Source organism: Agelaius phoeniceus, chromosome 11 (genome assembly GCF_051311805.1).
Source record: "Agelaius phoeniceus isolate bAgePho1 chromosome 11, bAgePho1.hap1, whole genome shotgun sequence".
Lineage (NCBI taxonomy): Eukaryota > Metazoa > Chordata > Aves > Passeriformes > Icteridae > Agelaius > Agelaius phoeniceus.
Window position 1 is genome coordinate 10,093,470 of NC_135275.1, and position 16,030 is coordinate 10,109,499.

The window sequence follows — 16,030 nt, forward strand, 5'->3', positions numbered from 1 at the left end:
GCAACGTTTAAAAACGATTTTCAAAAATATAGGTTTTATTAAGAAAGCAGGAGCCTAAAAGAAAATAAGAATTAACATAAGAATGTCATTAGGGTCAGGGTTTGGCTGTCCCACCCCATAATTTGTTGTTATTCAATATCCCAACGATTATTAAATTAATCTGTTATTTAAACAGCAATCAAAAACAAGTCAACCCACATTTTCTAAGCACTGTCAACAAGAGAGAAAAACTGGGATTTTTTGAAAAATCTGAATTGGTTTCATATTTTCCAGTAAGCTATTCCTTTTTATTGCAAAAAACCTAATAAAAAACAAACCCCTTTACTTCTGAAAACTTATATCATAGGCTGTTCTATCACAGCCTCAATGTTGACAGTAATTAATTGCTAAAGAGAAATGTTTTTTCTTTATCAGTCTCAACTGGCATTTGTCCTGTGAGTCAGAACTACACTAATGACAGATGGACTTGGTATGGGCTTTAAAGGTGCTGTGCTGCTCAAAGATGAGTTTCTGATTAGACATCAAAAGTTTTAGATGTTGTCTCAGTGCTGCCTGTAGTTTTATAAAGTATTGTCCCAATATTCTAGCCAATTTTAAATATAAGTGTGCAAACCAATGTTCTTCAGCAATGCTCACTGGGTACCTCACCAATTTTTGCCTTCTGGGAATATCATCATAACAAATTTTAGTTGCAGTAAAAGTGTCTAAGAAAAGAATCCTTAGAATGTCAAAGTCCTTATAAAATAGAATTGATGATGGCTATTAAGACATTTGATTAGAAAATGTTTGCCAGTCTTTTTAGTATATTCTCTCATGTCTTTGTAGAACAAACAAAAATGGTTTTGTCTAATTGCAAACCTCATTTATGCATGAAAATTCAAATGTTTTTATTTAGCTTCATTTTGGAAAATACCATTAATTTCAGCTATAACTGCTATGAAGGTGAGTAAAGCAATTTAGTCATCTGACTATTTGTACTTTAAAGTTTCTAAGTTGCAAGGAGCCAGTTGAGTGCATAGTTGCCAAATTTGTGTGTGCACTGTAAAAACTGTGGGTATACAGATTAGGCAGCAGTTGCACAGTCAAATGCTTAAAAATTTGCCCTTTTAACCTCTCCTGTTGATGTGTGATGACATATTGGACTTGGATGAAGATCAAAAATCTGGCCTTACTTCCAAAAAATCCCCCTTCACTTTTAATTGCAGCACTCATGGGTCTACAAGGTCAATACCAAAACCCCAAAGAAACTGTTTTGTTTCCAGTTGATCCTTTGTTCACAATCTTAAGACAAAGAGGAAAGTAAATATAAAAAAGCCATATTGTCACTAGGGAAGCAAGGAAGCATTTAGGTACAATCATCCTAACCCTGGGAAAGATTTATGCATATTTTAATTATGCCAAATATAAAAGATGAATGCATATACTTTATCTTGTTGGGCATAACTTGTAAATTGCCTGTTAAAATGTATAGGAACTACTTAATTGATTAAACACTGTCCCATCTATCATCTATTTGTTCCAATAGAATGTTAGTAAGCAGACATAAAGTTAACAAGGAAAACTGTCAAGAAACCAAATTGTTTCTCTTGCTTTCTCATAGACTGGGCATTGAATGTCATTTATTGTCAAAAAAAGACGTAAATGGCAATGGAAGTGTAGCTCAGGATGACACTGAACCCTTCATGTGGATTTATAATGGCAAATTTCAGACTTGTCCACTAAATGCACAGATTTGGCAGTAACAGATAAATAACAACACAAATTAGATGCAGACTGCTCAGGGCATGAGTCTATTAGTGTCAGGAGCAGTGCAATCTGCAGACATTAAAATGGAAATGGTTTTTAAAACCCACTTAATCTCGAGGCATACCACCATTTGCTAAAATATTTCCGCATTTCTTTCTCAGTAGAAGCTTGCCAAACTGCTGTACTTGATCATGTTTAAAACGTGAAAATAAATACACAGTTCAATTTCCCATGAAATAAATAATCATTTGCCTTTTCAGATGTAGTTAGTTTACTTCTAAACAAACCAGCTTGCCACATAAACCAGGGAAAGCATCCAGGGCCGATTTCTTCTCTTTCAGAGCTCTATCGATGCATTCTGAAGGTCCCTGTGTCTGTCCTTGGGCATTAAGTTATAGATTCTAGATTCTAAATTATAAATCTTCTAGAAGACATTTTGGATTGTATTCTTTTTTACTGTATGGACCTTTTATCATCCCAAGGGAAATGGTGTCTCTATTTCCCCACCCTGTGTGTTCTTTCCCAGCGGCCGTGCCCGGTACCCGCAGGACGATGGCGCATGGATGCTTTGACCTGTGCCCATGCTGGGTCCCAGGTGTGCTGCAGCCAAACTGCTCAGGACTGCTCTTCACAATGCTGAGAGTCCTTCATTTCTTTCAGCTCCATGCACATTTCTTAGATGTGCATGGAGCTGAAGGAGTATCTTCAAGGGAAGCTCTGCGTTTTGCATGCCTCAGTGGTTCATTGTTGAAGTCTCGAGGATCACAATCTAAGTATATGGAATTATCTTGCACTTCTCTTTTGAAAAGTAGATCTTCCAGACTTGAAGAATACTTATGGCTGTTAAAAAGTCTTTAAACTTGAGGCAACAGCAGTATTTCTAGAAACTTATTTTAGCCAAAACCCCAAAACTCCAGAAGATCCAAAAATATTTTTTCCTTGTTCTTTCCTTGTAAAAAGTATCAAATTATGCAATTTAAACTGCAAGAATTGTTTATTAAAGGTCTTTATACTTAGCTTAAAATGTTATATTGTGTGTTACCCACACTTCTCCACTTGCAGGCTGAGTAACTTTCTCTTCACTTCAAAGGCACCAGTGATTATAATGTTTGTCATGCAGGTGTAATTTAAAGTCACTGTATGGGCAATTTAATTCTACCCTTTGATAATGTATATTTTGAATGACCAGTTCAGGAAACACTCTAAATTACTATTTTCATTTAAGAAAAAAGGTATATAAAATAATAGGGCAAGACATATCTAAGTTACCAGGCAGGTCTGTGCCTGCCAGTCATCAGTTTAACAATCCCTTGGACAGTTTTCAAGGCTGGAGAATTTCTCTTTGCTTGGGGATTTTGGTTTTTTTTTCTTTTTTTTTTTTTGTTTCAGAACATTTTTTGTATGCTTGCTGAATTCTGGAGCATTTTAGTTGTTTGTACACAGATTGCCACCTTATGTCTCCCTCTGAAAGCACCACAAAATCTTGGAATTTTAGTGAAAATTAAGTTTAGCTTATCAGATTTTTCTCTCACCATCAGGACAAGACTTGCATTCTTTCTCTTAACTCCCCACTTCCAATAAAACCTCTGCAGGGGAATGTGGTGATCTGCACCCATTCACTCTTCATAGTTAAAATCAGTACTCCATTAAAATATAAATCATAATCTACTTAAAAGTTAGCTTAATTTTACATTTTAAACAAGCATTAATAAATATTAATGAAATGATAGATAGTAGCTGATGCAATGAAAGGATGCTTTGTAATGACAAGGGATTTAAAAAGTTGTATGTATGCCATAATATATAGAGCTCAGTAGTAATATATATTATTTTTATTAATAATGGCTTGGGATAGGAAAAAGATTATTGAAATTGAGAAACGTTGCAATGAATTTTTAAAGCCAGGCACACTTGTGAAGAATTGCTAATAATGTAACATTATTTTAGTTTGTAATATATTCATATTATAGGCAGATTTAAAACAATGCAAACATGGCTTAAACATCTTTACATGGAGCAGTTTCCTTTTTAAAGGGTTTGGGGTAGCTTAATGAATATTTTAAAGCCTTTAACTTAGAAAAACAGCTTGAATCTTAATATTTGAAAGCCATGCAAGGAACATTTATATATTGATAAACCAATGCAGAGTTTTAGCTGGCTATGGAAAAGATGGCACGTTGTCTGCTTGAGTCTTTCAGATGTGGCCTTCTCAATCATTGCTAAAGTTTATGTTAACAGAAATAAATTAACACACTGTGGACACATCCAGTGAGGACTTTAGCTCCAGGATTTATTGCTCTTTTAATGTGAATCTCCAGGTCATTTCTGCTTTTTATACTTCAGTTTCTGTTGTGCAGTTCCTTGTTAGAGTCATATTGTTGATGAGACTTGACCTAAAGTTGTGGAAAAGAGTAGCTACCAGTTCTTGCAATTAAATGTTACTTTTACGATGTCATATGATATCTGTGAGCCTTTCTAAACCAGAATTTATCAACTTGCTTTTTAATCTTAAAATTATATTTAGAACCTAGCTTAAAAATCATATAGCATTTTAAAAAACACAATCTGAGATGTCTCTCAATAGAAACCACAACTACTTGTGTAGTGAGCTAAAGGACTCTGCTAAAAACACATATTTGCTAACATGCTGTAGTGGAGCTGCATTTTTCAGCCTGGATATCTTTCCTGACCTCTCTGTTGTGGTCTTGTTAGCCAGGTGCCACTGTGAAAAGAAAAAGTCTTTAGGAGACTCTGATGTGATTTGCTTTGTACCAGTCTCTGTGTCTCCTCTCTTGGTCACTGTGAGCACAGAACCAGGTACCCACCGTGCTTGTGGAGGCCCACACGTGTCACACTCACCTTGGGTTTGTTCAGGGGTATGAAAGCTGGCAAATATTTAAAGCTTGTGGGATTTCTGGTCTTGATTTCTTTGATGAAAAACTGCCAATACATTTTAAAGCTGGAGATGGAAACTCTCCATTTTCCTACACCTCATATGGAAAGGTGGCTGCACTAGAAAGGTCACAGACAGTCCAATGCCTCACTGCACTGAGGATCTTCAGTCATCCTGAAGGCTGTGCACTCTAAGTTTTTGGATGTTTGAAGCATTCCTAACATGCAGTTGGTCAAGTACTCTTGTCTGAGCATCAGTTAATTGAGAAAGAATCCCCTCCTGGTGGGGAGTGAGTGAGGATGGGCACTTTTGGGGGATCCTGATGGGAACCCCTCAGTTTCCAGCCATGGCACAGCTCCGTGGAGCTCCGAGCATTCAGCAGCACAGGAATGGTGAGGATGACACTGCTCACCCAAATCCTCAGTGCTGAACTTTGCTCTATGTTTGCACTGATACCAAATTGTACTGCAGTGAGGCTGTATGGGGTGACAATATTTTGCTAGCATGAGGTCAAGATCCAATTTCAAGCCTGAGGCTAGAAGTTTATCTGCCTCTTTTCATGTGAGAGAACCATTAGCTGATTTTTTATATACAGCTCCAGCTCTCAGAAATGTTGTTATTGGCATATATGTTATTTTTACAAATTGCATTAGATATTTCATTCTCTGTCATCATTTATTTGGGAAAAAAATAACAAAACAAAAAAAAACCAACCAAAAACAAGTAGCACAACTTGACTGTGATATAAACATTTCATTCATTCATTACAAAAATGTGATAAGTGAGAGAGATGTGGGTTGGAAATGTGTCCAACAGCCTGGAAAGCACATGATAGGAGTTGGGAAACAGCAGAGTGGATATCTGCACTCCAGTTGAATTCTTAAAGTTTGTTCCAGACCATTAGGGTTGAACGTTTGCAACCAACAGTTATGTGAGTAACACATATTTGAGTGCAGCATGCACAATATTTTCCATTCACTCTGCCCTCATGCTGGTATATTTTTTTTCTGTAAAAAATAGGAAAGATCACATTTGACAGATGTGAAATGTAATCCCAAAGTTACATCCAAAATACTCCAAGTTCATTAATGGAGGTTTGCAGACAAAAAATGTACTGAGACACCAAGGGGGAAAAGGCTGAGTTTAGAGTGATGCTCAAGAGCCAGAGTGGCCACTAAGGGCTATCTGAGTTCCATGGAAATTTAGACACTTCCTCACATCTTTGTGCATTTGTTTAGGTTTCCAATTTGAAAATATTGTCATATGTTTATTTCAGTTCAAACTACTCACAGTGAAATTCTTCCATGCTTTGTAGGATTTGTCCGCCTGAGCAAACAAGTGCTATTTAAAGGATCTTTTCTATTGTCACATGAAAATGATTGATATGATTATGTATGTGCAGGAGGGACATTTGCTAACACAATACTCTGATTTTCTACTCATAATTTGATTTTAAGTCCCACAGTCATCACTGTGACATTAAACGATAGTAATAGTGTTCCAGTGGTCATTAAGGAAAAAATTGAAAATACATACATGGATTTTTTTTGCCCTTAAATCAGGCTGCTAAGCCTCCTGAGCATGGAATTAAGAGTGAATCTGTACAATGATTTAAATATTTATATTACTAAAATCCTGCCTAAGCCATGTATTTGTCATGACCACATATTCTACTGCATAGTGTCTGTTATAAGCACAGATATAACAGCAGGGTATTTTTGTAAAATTAAAAGAGATTACCTATTGCAAAATACAGCACATAGATCAGCAATTATTACTCATGAACAAAGTTTTTTTAAAGCAAAGTGCAATAATGAAGTATTTCTATGAGAAAAAAAGAATTAATTTTTAACAGGAAACACACAGCATTTTTTTTAAACAAGCTGAATTGCTTTTAGTGTTGTTGCTGTGTTCAAATCCTCCCCAAATTACAAAGAAATATCTTCCATTCTTCAGTATAATGAGAAGATATTCTCTCTAAATGTTCTGGTCCCACAAGCATAGTTTTATCCTGTGTCTTCCGAGTTCCATGCTGCTGCTTGACATTAGTTCTGTTCCCTCTAACACTTTTCAGCCTTTGCAGCTGTTTGAAGAAAACAGGGGGCCATGGATCTGAAAATCAGAGAATTCTGAATGCTCCCAGGAGTTCCCTGCCATTCTTTGTTGCTGAAACAAGCCTTGTGTCAGTGTCAGTAGCCACCAGAGCCAATGGCACCAGGGCTGCAGGCCAGGAAAAGGAAAATAGCTCAGTGCAATGACCAAGAAATGGTGGTGGTTGGGATCCTCAGTCTGCACTACCCATTATCATTGTGCCCTCTCTTACAGCTGCCAGGCCCATACAAGAAATGCTGTGCTGAAGCAGTTTCCCCAAGCTTCACTGTGCTGGGGCTGTGGAAGTGGCTGCTCATTAGCAGGGAAACCTCATGGCTGTGTTCAGTTTATATCCTGTCCAAAGTTGAACACCAGTGGACAAGCAAATGGATTACCTCTCCTGCATGGAAATACAGAGACTGAGCTGCTCAGCTGTAATATTGATTTCCTTTAAGAGCAGATGCTGTAGTCAAATAGTGGGGAGTAAACAGCTTAAAGGTTAGGTTTGCTTGGCTGGATGAGACACATCTCTGGTGCATCTGAAATAGAATTCCCTCAGCTTTGCCTGCTATTGATCCAGCTATGCTAGGAAAAGAAAGGGGAAGCCAACTGCATTTCAGAGACAAGGTGTTAAGCCTGCCGCATACAGATTTTGGACCATATGATTGAGGTATTTGTAGTGAAGCAATGGCCTGCATTAAGGAGGGGAATCAGTGACTGACAGAAGGGTGAGATCTGCAGGTTGGCCAGTGAGCTGGGCTGGGTCTGTCAGGGGATGCAGCAGCCAGGAGGGACAAAGGGCACAGCTCTGCCTTGCTCCTGCTGGACCTGCCTCCATCAGCATGGGAAATGCTCCAGAATCTCTAAGGTGACATTTTTCAGAGTTCTCATGGCAAAGGCACCTCCTGCCGGAGCAGCAAACCTGCTTCCCTAGAGCCTCTCCCACAGGGCACTGTCCCTGCTTGTCCTGCTGTCCCTGTCCTTTCCTCCATCTTGGAGCATCTTCCTCCTTTCCCAGAGAGGTTTGTCCCTCTCCCAGTTCCCTCACAAACACTTTACCACCCAGGGCTTCAGAGACAGAAAGATGAAAGGAAGAGAAAGAAGTGTGGAGAGAAGGCAGTGCTGCAAGGGCAGTGTCAGATCAGTCCCTGCTTCTGCACTGTCTGTACTGTAGATATTCTAATTATTTCTCCTTACAGTAGAAAGCAATTCTTATAATATGAATTTTGGGAATTAGGTTGGGGGATTTGATTTGTTCAGGTTTTTTTTTTAAACAGTCTGGGGAAGAAATTATTATAACTATAGAATATATGTTATAACTCTTTAAAGACTTTTACATGTACAAATAAAAGGGAGAGATTCCAATTTAAATTTAAACAAAAAAAAAAAAAAAACAAACCCAAAACCAACAAAAACCAACAAAAAACAAACCCAAAAAACCCAACAAACCAGATTTGAATGTAATGTGCTGGCTCAGTCAGAAAAGGTGTTGTAGCCCACACTTGGCTTTGCTAAGTGTCATGTTTCACCCTGTTCAGGATGCATTTCTCTGCAGGATCACGTTCCATCCATTGGAGAGAAGGACCCTCCTGCAGAGGATGGCTCAGATCCCCAAAGCCAAGCTCCTGCCCTGAATTGTCCTTGAATAATTTGTGTCTCTGCATGGCCAGAGCTGGAGGTGCTCACCCTTCTACTGCAGGAACCTGAGCTATGTGCTCAAAGCCATCAGGTGTGACTGCACCCCAGTGTTTGCCCTGCAGTGCTCTTATGATGCTTTCCAGGTTAGAGGCTGCCTAAAGGGGTGAGAAAGAACTGATTATCTGTGGGAAGAGTCATTTAGCCACCAGACACACATTAAAAGTGTGCTTTCTTCTCATGCCTTCAGAAGCATGACTACCAAATATAATTATGAACACAGCACTACCTGCAGTCCAAGGCTATTTTTTTATAATTGCACAATGAAAAATTAATTTTTGAGGAACAGATTAATAAGTATTGCTTTTTGAGCAAATATTTTCTACTTCCAATTAAAACATGAACCTGTTGTATTTTTCCCAAACCTGTTTGCATTTTATTTGCGCTCATGCTTTTATATGGACCAAAACCAAAAGAGGTTAAAAAGAAACAGATACTGTGTGTGCAACATGACAAAATTGTCATGTAACACTCTGACTCAAAATACAGAGTTCCTTGCAGACTTACTCTCTGTTGCTATTTTTTCTTCATTAACAAAATAGTTTGGCATAACTAGATTTTCTTCCTCCCTCTCTGTCTACCCCTTTCAAGTATTAAATTTCTTCCTTCCCCACCTTCCCCACAAAGTCAAGAAACAGTTTGTTTTCAGGTCTGTTTTAAGCCTCTGAACCTGTACATCAAATAAACCAAGCTAGTTCCTCTGTGGATGAAAGATGGAGGAGAAATTATTAATAAGCTTCTTATTGACTCAAAGTAGCTTCAACAGGAACCCCAACAGTTTAGTCTGTTTTATATTTGGAGATATTTACAAGCCTATTCCTGTGCTGCCCCACTGAATGGTGGTGATGATACTGCACTAGAGGAAAAGGATTCAAATCAAAAGATTTACATTTCTTAAAACAAGAAGAGCTTTATCCTTTAAATGTGAAACCTTCTCTTTAATAATAAAGCACTTAAACATAGACTTTCTTTTGATTGTTAAAGCAGCAATAAAGTTCAGCCAAAGCCCTTACTCAGTCCTTGAGAGTTGGTTTCCATATTACCAGGGACACAAATGCCAGCTTAAGCCAGCAGGTGTTCAGGAATGGTTATTGTAAGAGAACCTTTAGAGCCTCACAGTGGATCTCACAAAAAGATAATACCATTTTCCCTACTTTGTCAGCGACTTCATTTCTCCCTGCAGCCATGGAAGCTGTTTGCTGGAGGTTTTTCTCCCTTGCAACAGAGCCTTGGCTTACACAGTGAAGTATTTTGGTGGAATGTCTCAGTCTCTGAAAGGCTTTGGTCTGACTGTGTTTGTGCACCTTTTGTTTTCTCTGAATGTTTGGTTCCTGAGACTTACTGGCATGAGTGTTCAAAATGAATTTCAAAGATGCATATGCATGTCACCATGGGAACAGAAGGCTGGGCTCAAAGGGCAGAGCTGCTGCTGGGATGATTGTAGGCTTTATCCAGTTTGGGCATGGAAGCAGTGCCATGTGAATTATCTGAATAGTCACACAGCAACCCTGTTGGTTACAACTGGCACAAATTTCTCTGCCACTGATCTGGTGAGGGTAGGAATATCTCATGACTGTGAAATGATCTTAAATTACAATGGCTGAAGGAGGTATATTTTGTTTGTGCAAACTATTAGAAATAGAAAAGAAAGCTGAAATGGACATTTTTGCCCTTATTTATTTGGTTGGCTCAATCGAGGTCTTGAATCCTCTATCTTCACTTGTTGGTATGTTGGCTTTACAACTTCATTTGCAGATTATGTTTGAGAATTGTGTAAGGGGAAACATCCATATACTTCTTGATGGAAGAAAACATTTTCTTTTAAAATGTTAAAAAACTTCTGGCGGGAGGATGAGAAGCAAGTTATTTCACTTTTCAAGATATTAATGAAGTCGTTATTGTGCACTAAGGAAAAAAATGCTACAGAGGGCCAAAATGTTCAGTATTTTATGTTTCTTTATAGCTCTGTGGCAGCCACCATAAGCTTAGACACTTCACAAACTTCTGTACTAGTTAAACAGCCTGTAGGTCTGTGAGAATATTCCCTGTTTGGTAAACAGAGTCAAGGTACTTCACTGATACCTGTGATATAGCTCCTAGAGAGGGGTTTTTACTTAACTAATATATTGCTCTTTGAACTGCTTTTAATTCATAATTTCCATCAGTCAATGCAGGTACTGCATTCCCCAAATGGATGAAATCAAAAATAATGAAGGTTTTCAGTAATAAAGCAATACAGAAAATTTTGCTAGACTTCATAGTTTAGCTGTGTAGTAATTTACTCAGCATCATAATTCTGTAGTTGAAACACTCTTCTGGATTAAGTGCTTTCATCCCAGCTAGGTGAAATGATGGGAATTTTTCTTCTCCCCTCTCTAGTTTGAGGAAGGCATAGCCTCTTACTGCACAGCCCTTGTGGCACCTCAGAGTGGGTGAAAGAAGGATCAGAATGGGAAATTTTCCTGCTTTCCCTAGCTGGCACCTTAATTTAAACCTGGCTGTGGGGTACATGCTTTCCACAGGCTCCAGTGTTCACCTGGGGGGTGACAAAAAGGGCCTGAATTTGGGCACACCACAGGTAAAACAGAAGAGTAATTACTCCCTTCTCAGCAAAAAGAAATTAATCCTTTAGCATCCAATTAATTGTTAAAGCATGTTATGCCCATCAGGTTCTTTTCTGAGCTAGTTTTAAAGATACAATGAATATAAGTTTCAGACTGCACAAGATGCAAATAGTGCCAATTTCTGGCAATAAAAGTAATGTTTTTTCTATCCTTTACTGTTTGATTTATTCATAGCTGTTTTGAGAAATTCGTGCAGTACAATTTTGGTGCTATTGCCTGCTAAAGATTTTTCCTCCTTTCCTTTTATTGGCCCCATTTCTCCCACACACAAATCCACAAAGCCACAGATGCTCCATTACAATGATGTCAGTCTTGCTACATGCTCCAGCTGTTTGGTAGGTACATTTATAAAGTTCAGCCTTTTACATTATGCCATAAATGTATATTTCATGTATAAACATAAAGTTAACATATTGCAGATCACTCTAAGTGTAATTTTAATGGAGGTTCAGTAAGTTTAAAAAATACTGAAAAGCATTTAATCTTTCCGTTGGCAACATTTTTATAGTAAGTTTTCCAAATTTTTTTTCTTAGGCTAGGTCTAAATATTCCCTGCCCTCTCTGCTATTTCATCTTCTGTGATCTTTGGAAAAAGCAGGGAGTTATTATAGTAAGACAATATGTATTTTAAAGAAAGATGTCTGAGGAAAAATATGTTTCTCTCCACATCTTCTTGGTGCTCAAACCCTCACTTAGCATTCTGTACATTTGCAGCAAACCACACTGCAAAACACCTAATTCTTGGAGTTGCCAGATTTCAGTGATATTTGACATGGCTGACATGCTGCTGATAGGATGTACCAATTCTAACAGATTGCTTCAAAATTTCACATGGAATTGGGTCTGAGCTTAAAGCCATTTTTTGTATTGTGTCCTGAGTTTCAAAAGAAAGGCTAAACAGTGTCCATCTGGCTCTGCCTTTTGCCCCTTTTCTCTTTGGTGTGTGCTTAAGGGTTCAGCTCACAGAAATTCTGTGCATCACTGACTGCTGCCCACAGGATCCTTCCCTGGGTGATTTCCTTCTTACAAAAAATGCCTTTATTTTTTTGCTCTCCCTTTGAGTTGCCTACTTTGTCTTCATTTGAATGTGGTGCTGAGTTATCACCATATTTATACCAGATAGTCATTATTCTAAAATAAATCACTTTGGAAACTGCTGAGGCCTAATCTCTGTTTTGTTGGCTCAGTAATAAAATGGCTCTCCAGAGGACAGATGAAAGCTGATCAGGAGTTGCTGTTGCTTCAAGCAAGACCCAGGGTGCACAAAGGCCCTGATACAACTGTAGAGACTCAAGTTTGGGGCTGTGAGCTGTCAGTGTGTGGCTGCAGAGGAGCCTTCAGTAGAGTTGTGGATCTGTTCCATTCCAGACTGTAAATACATAAAAGTCTGATAAACTCCTAACAAGAACCAGTGGCTCAGAAATGCTGATAATGTCACCATTATTTGTTTTCTTTTTAATTTTCAGGTCTTTTGTTATCCAGCAGATCCCAAGTAGCAACCTCTTCATGGTGGTAGTAGATAATGAATGCTTCTGTGATTCTATCCCACCAATTACCATGGCACCTATAGAAATAAGATATATCCTTTTGTTATTACAAACTGGTCAGAAAGAGATTCAAGATGCAAATATTGAAAAACTTCTTATCATGTAAAACTTGTATTGCATGACATCATCACCCATTATATGTGCTGTTTGAAATTAAGCCATCTGGGAATATGTTCTCACATTTTTTCAATGTGCATTCACTTCTCTTTTTTTTTCCTGTTTTTCACAGCCAATATGAATTAAGCAAACACACTTACATGGATCCTGTGTAGCATAAGGTCATGGTCATCCTTAGACAGCTGAACAGCTTTCAAATAAGCCACTAAGTATGTAATTTTCTTATCAGATGGACCTCATTATACTGGAAGTTACAGAACTCACTCTAATATAGATATCTCTTTATTTAAGGCTTGACTGGAGCATTGAAAATGTTTCAGAGTCCTGCTTTCCAAATCTACAAAAGTTTAGCAAAGTAAATATATCACTTGATTTTTTTGTTGCTCTACTTCCTGTTTTTTGCTGCTCTGTAGTTCAGGTAGTTCAGGATTAGTTTTTTCCCATAAGCTGGAGTTTTTCAGAAGCAGCCTGGGGTCTGATTTTATTGCAGACTTATGGAAAGGCAGGTCAGCAGTGTAAGTGCACACATGCTGTTGAAAACACAGATCACAGAGAGGAAAGCACTAGAATCACTTTCTTTTCCTTGTGGTGCCCACACATATCACCTGGGGGTTTTAATGGAGAGGAAGAAAGGAGCTGAAATTCACTGTATTCATTTCAAAACAATCCCATGAGAATGCAATGCTCAGAGCATCTCTCCTTAACTGCCTTGTACATAATGAATCCCTTAAATGTGAACGGTTGAAATCTCAGAAGATAAGAAGACGCCCAGAATCTTGTCATGGATTTCACCCTGAAGTAAGTTTCTATCTACTTTTCCTTTCTTTTGAGCTCTGGTAAATTTTTTATTTCTTTAAAAATGATTAATAGGAAACCTATCTTCCAAGATGAAATGTTGGGAAATCATCATAAGACTCAGTAGTCAGGGATATTGGAAGTGCTACAAGTGTTTTTTGTACTCATGTAGACAATGCCTTGAGTTGCTGCTTCTGCAGACTGGTTTGTGTCATGTCAGAGAACGTGGCAGGGTATGAGCAGGGTATGGCAGCCAGGAATATCTGAGAACTTACTCTGGCCCAAGCAGTGACCACAGGATTCCTTAGAGATGGCTGGGAATGTTCTGCTGTCAATGTTTGCTTCAGGAATTAGTTCCAGTATCAACCCTGTCATGCTATAGTCATTGTGCTCACACATAATATTGCCTGGGAGGGATAGTGACCCCTCCACACCATGTATTTACTGCTCTGTGTTGTGAATAATGCTCTCACACAGCCCAAGGAGAGCTGGTAGAGACCAGGATGTGATTACAGTGGCTTGTACAGGATAGGTTCATTGTCATCCTTTTTACTCTGGAGTGACTTTAATTTCTGCCTCTGCTGATATAATGTTCTTGTAGAACAAGACCTAAAGTAGAAAGTAGAGAGGATGGTGTAGTGCTTGTTGTTTCAGTCTACAACCTAAACTTGTTCAACTCCAAATGTGTACTTGCATTAACTTCCTGAGTATATTTAATTTATGGGCTTTGTTGTTTGCATCAGTGCTCTAATGCCTATGTTTGCTAAAAAAGCATGTGTCATAATTGACTGTAGTGGCTTGTATTTATTTTCTTTTGTTGTTGTTTTATTTTCTTTAGGAAAATGCAAGAGAATGTGGCGGTGTCTCAGGCCTTAGTGCTAAACCTTCTCTTGTTCTTCTTCCTCTACTATTGATGATTTTCTCCAGGTGACATTGACTGATGTGTTCAACTGGCATGCTAAAACATGGATAAACTGTGAACTGGGAAATGGTGCAACATAGAGGACATGAAATATAGTCAGAGCATCAGCATTTCATGATTTTAAACTGTTGGTGATATAAATTCTTAAAGATATGTTGAAAAAAGATTTATCTTTTTACTTTGCAAGTCGTGCAGATGTGAATTTGGCATATGGCAGTCATGATTCATCAAAAAAGGACTTGGTAGATAGAGGTGACCATTGCTTTGTCCCATTGAATACAATTTAAACTGTGTACTTTTTTCAATAAAGTATATTAAAATCACAGTTTCAGAGTGTATTTTAAGTATGCTAATATATTTGTTCAAATAATGAATGATGGGAAGAAAATAAAATAAATGGATGATATTTTATTATGCTTTTAGCCTCTTTCTGAAAAAAATCAGAGAAGAAAATGGGACTTGGCTTTTACAATAAGGCAGAATAGCTTTTATTAACAAGCTAAGGAAATACCTGTGTGTGTATGAAACTGAGCAGGTAATATATGGTGCTGAATTATAGAGAAGGTTTGGTTTCTGGAAATAGCCATAAAATATCTTACCTGCATTTAGAAAGTGAGTCAAATCCTTATTAAAACCTTCTAACTTAGGCAAGCTTTGGGTCAAATTGGTTGATTTGGCTGCAGATGGCAAAAATCAAATACTTTTCATCTGAAGGAATAGGAAGATATCTAGAACAGCCCAGATCAAAGGGTGACACTGTTCTGCTGCTGTTCTGATCTCATGTCAGACAGGAGAAGCTCATTATGAGGAAAGTGATAAGCAGAGAAAGTCTGACTTGCAACTGTCAGGTTGTGTGTCAGCAGAAAACTGGTTTGGAGTGTCCCTGTTGGTAGGCAAAGTTCTAGACCAGGATGTTTTTATTCCAGGCCTTACATTCTTTTTTGTAAGGGAAATGAGGTAGTAAAGATGAGCATATTCCTTTTGCAATTGGCAGCAAAGTCCCTGGTGTGGATAAATTTGCTGGAGATCTTGGTCTTTGAACTATGATAGTCTCAGCTTGTCTTTGGAATTTTATAGGATGCTATCAAAGGATGGCCTGTCCTTCTAACAATACAATACATTAAATGCAAAATAAAATGCCACTGCTCTAAATCTAAATCTGGTGCCTGGAGACTGCAGTTTCCTGGTTGGGTGTAAGTTTGCTTTCAGCCTGGGATAAATGCTAAGCAGATTTGCTGTGTATTTTGGGGGGGAACAGGGAGCAGGGCCACTGAGAGGGGCTTTGTTTTAAACAATACTACTCAGCCTGTAAGGGGAAGAACTAGTAAAACAAAATTTCCACTCAATGCTTTGATGGGTTCAAATGCACTGGTACTCTCTCTGATTCTGAAACCATTCAGGTTTTTGCACTCATAAATTTCTTTTCCTCATGTCCTTTTTTTTTTTTTTTTTTTTTTGAGTGTTTTCTTTCAGACTTCTTATTGATCTCAAAATCTTTCTCTGTGGAATAATTTTCCAGCTGACATTCAGTCAAACTGTTGTCCTAGTGACATTCTTTGTTTACTAAGCAAATTGGGACCTCAAGGCATTTTCTCCACTT

The 16,030-nt window shown here is 38.1% G+C and overlaps 1 protein-coding gene across 1 annotated transcript in view; it reads left to right on the top strand.

The window, feature by feature from the left end:
* CACNA2D3 (calcium voltage-gated channel auxiliary subunit alpha2delta 3) overlaps positions 1-14,841 on the top strand; it is a 385,949-nt gene extending 371,108 nt beyond the window's left edge. Inside the window, exons 36-38 of the mRNA XM_054640357.2 lie at positions 12,516-12,628; positions 13,429-13,511; positions 14,347-14,841. Of these exons, the coding sequence (XP_054496332.2) occupies positions 12,516-12,628; positions 13,429-13,511; positions 14,347-14,439 (289 nt within the window). The 3' untranslated portion in view covers positions 14,440-14,841. The remainder of the gene's footprint in view (positions 1-12,515; positions 12,629-13,428; positions 13,512-14,346) is intronic.
* The last annotated feature ends 1,189 nt before the right edge of the window (positions 14,842-16,030 follow it).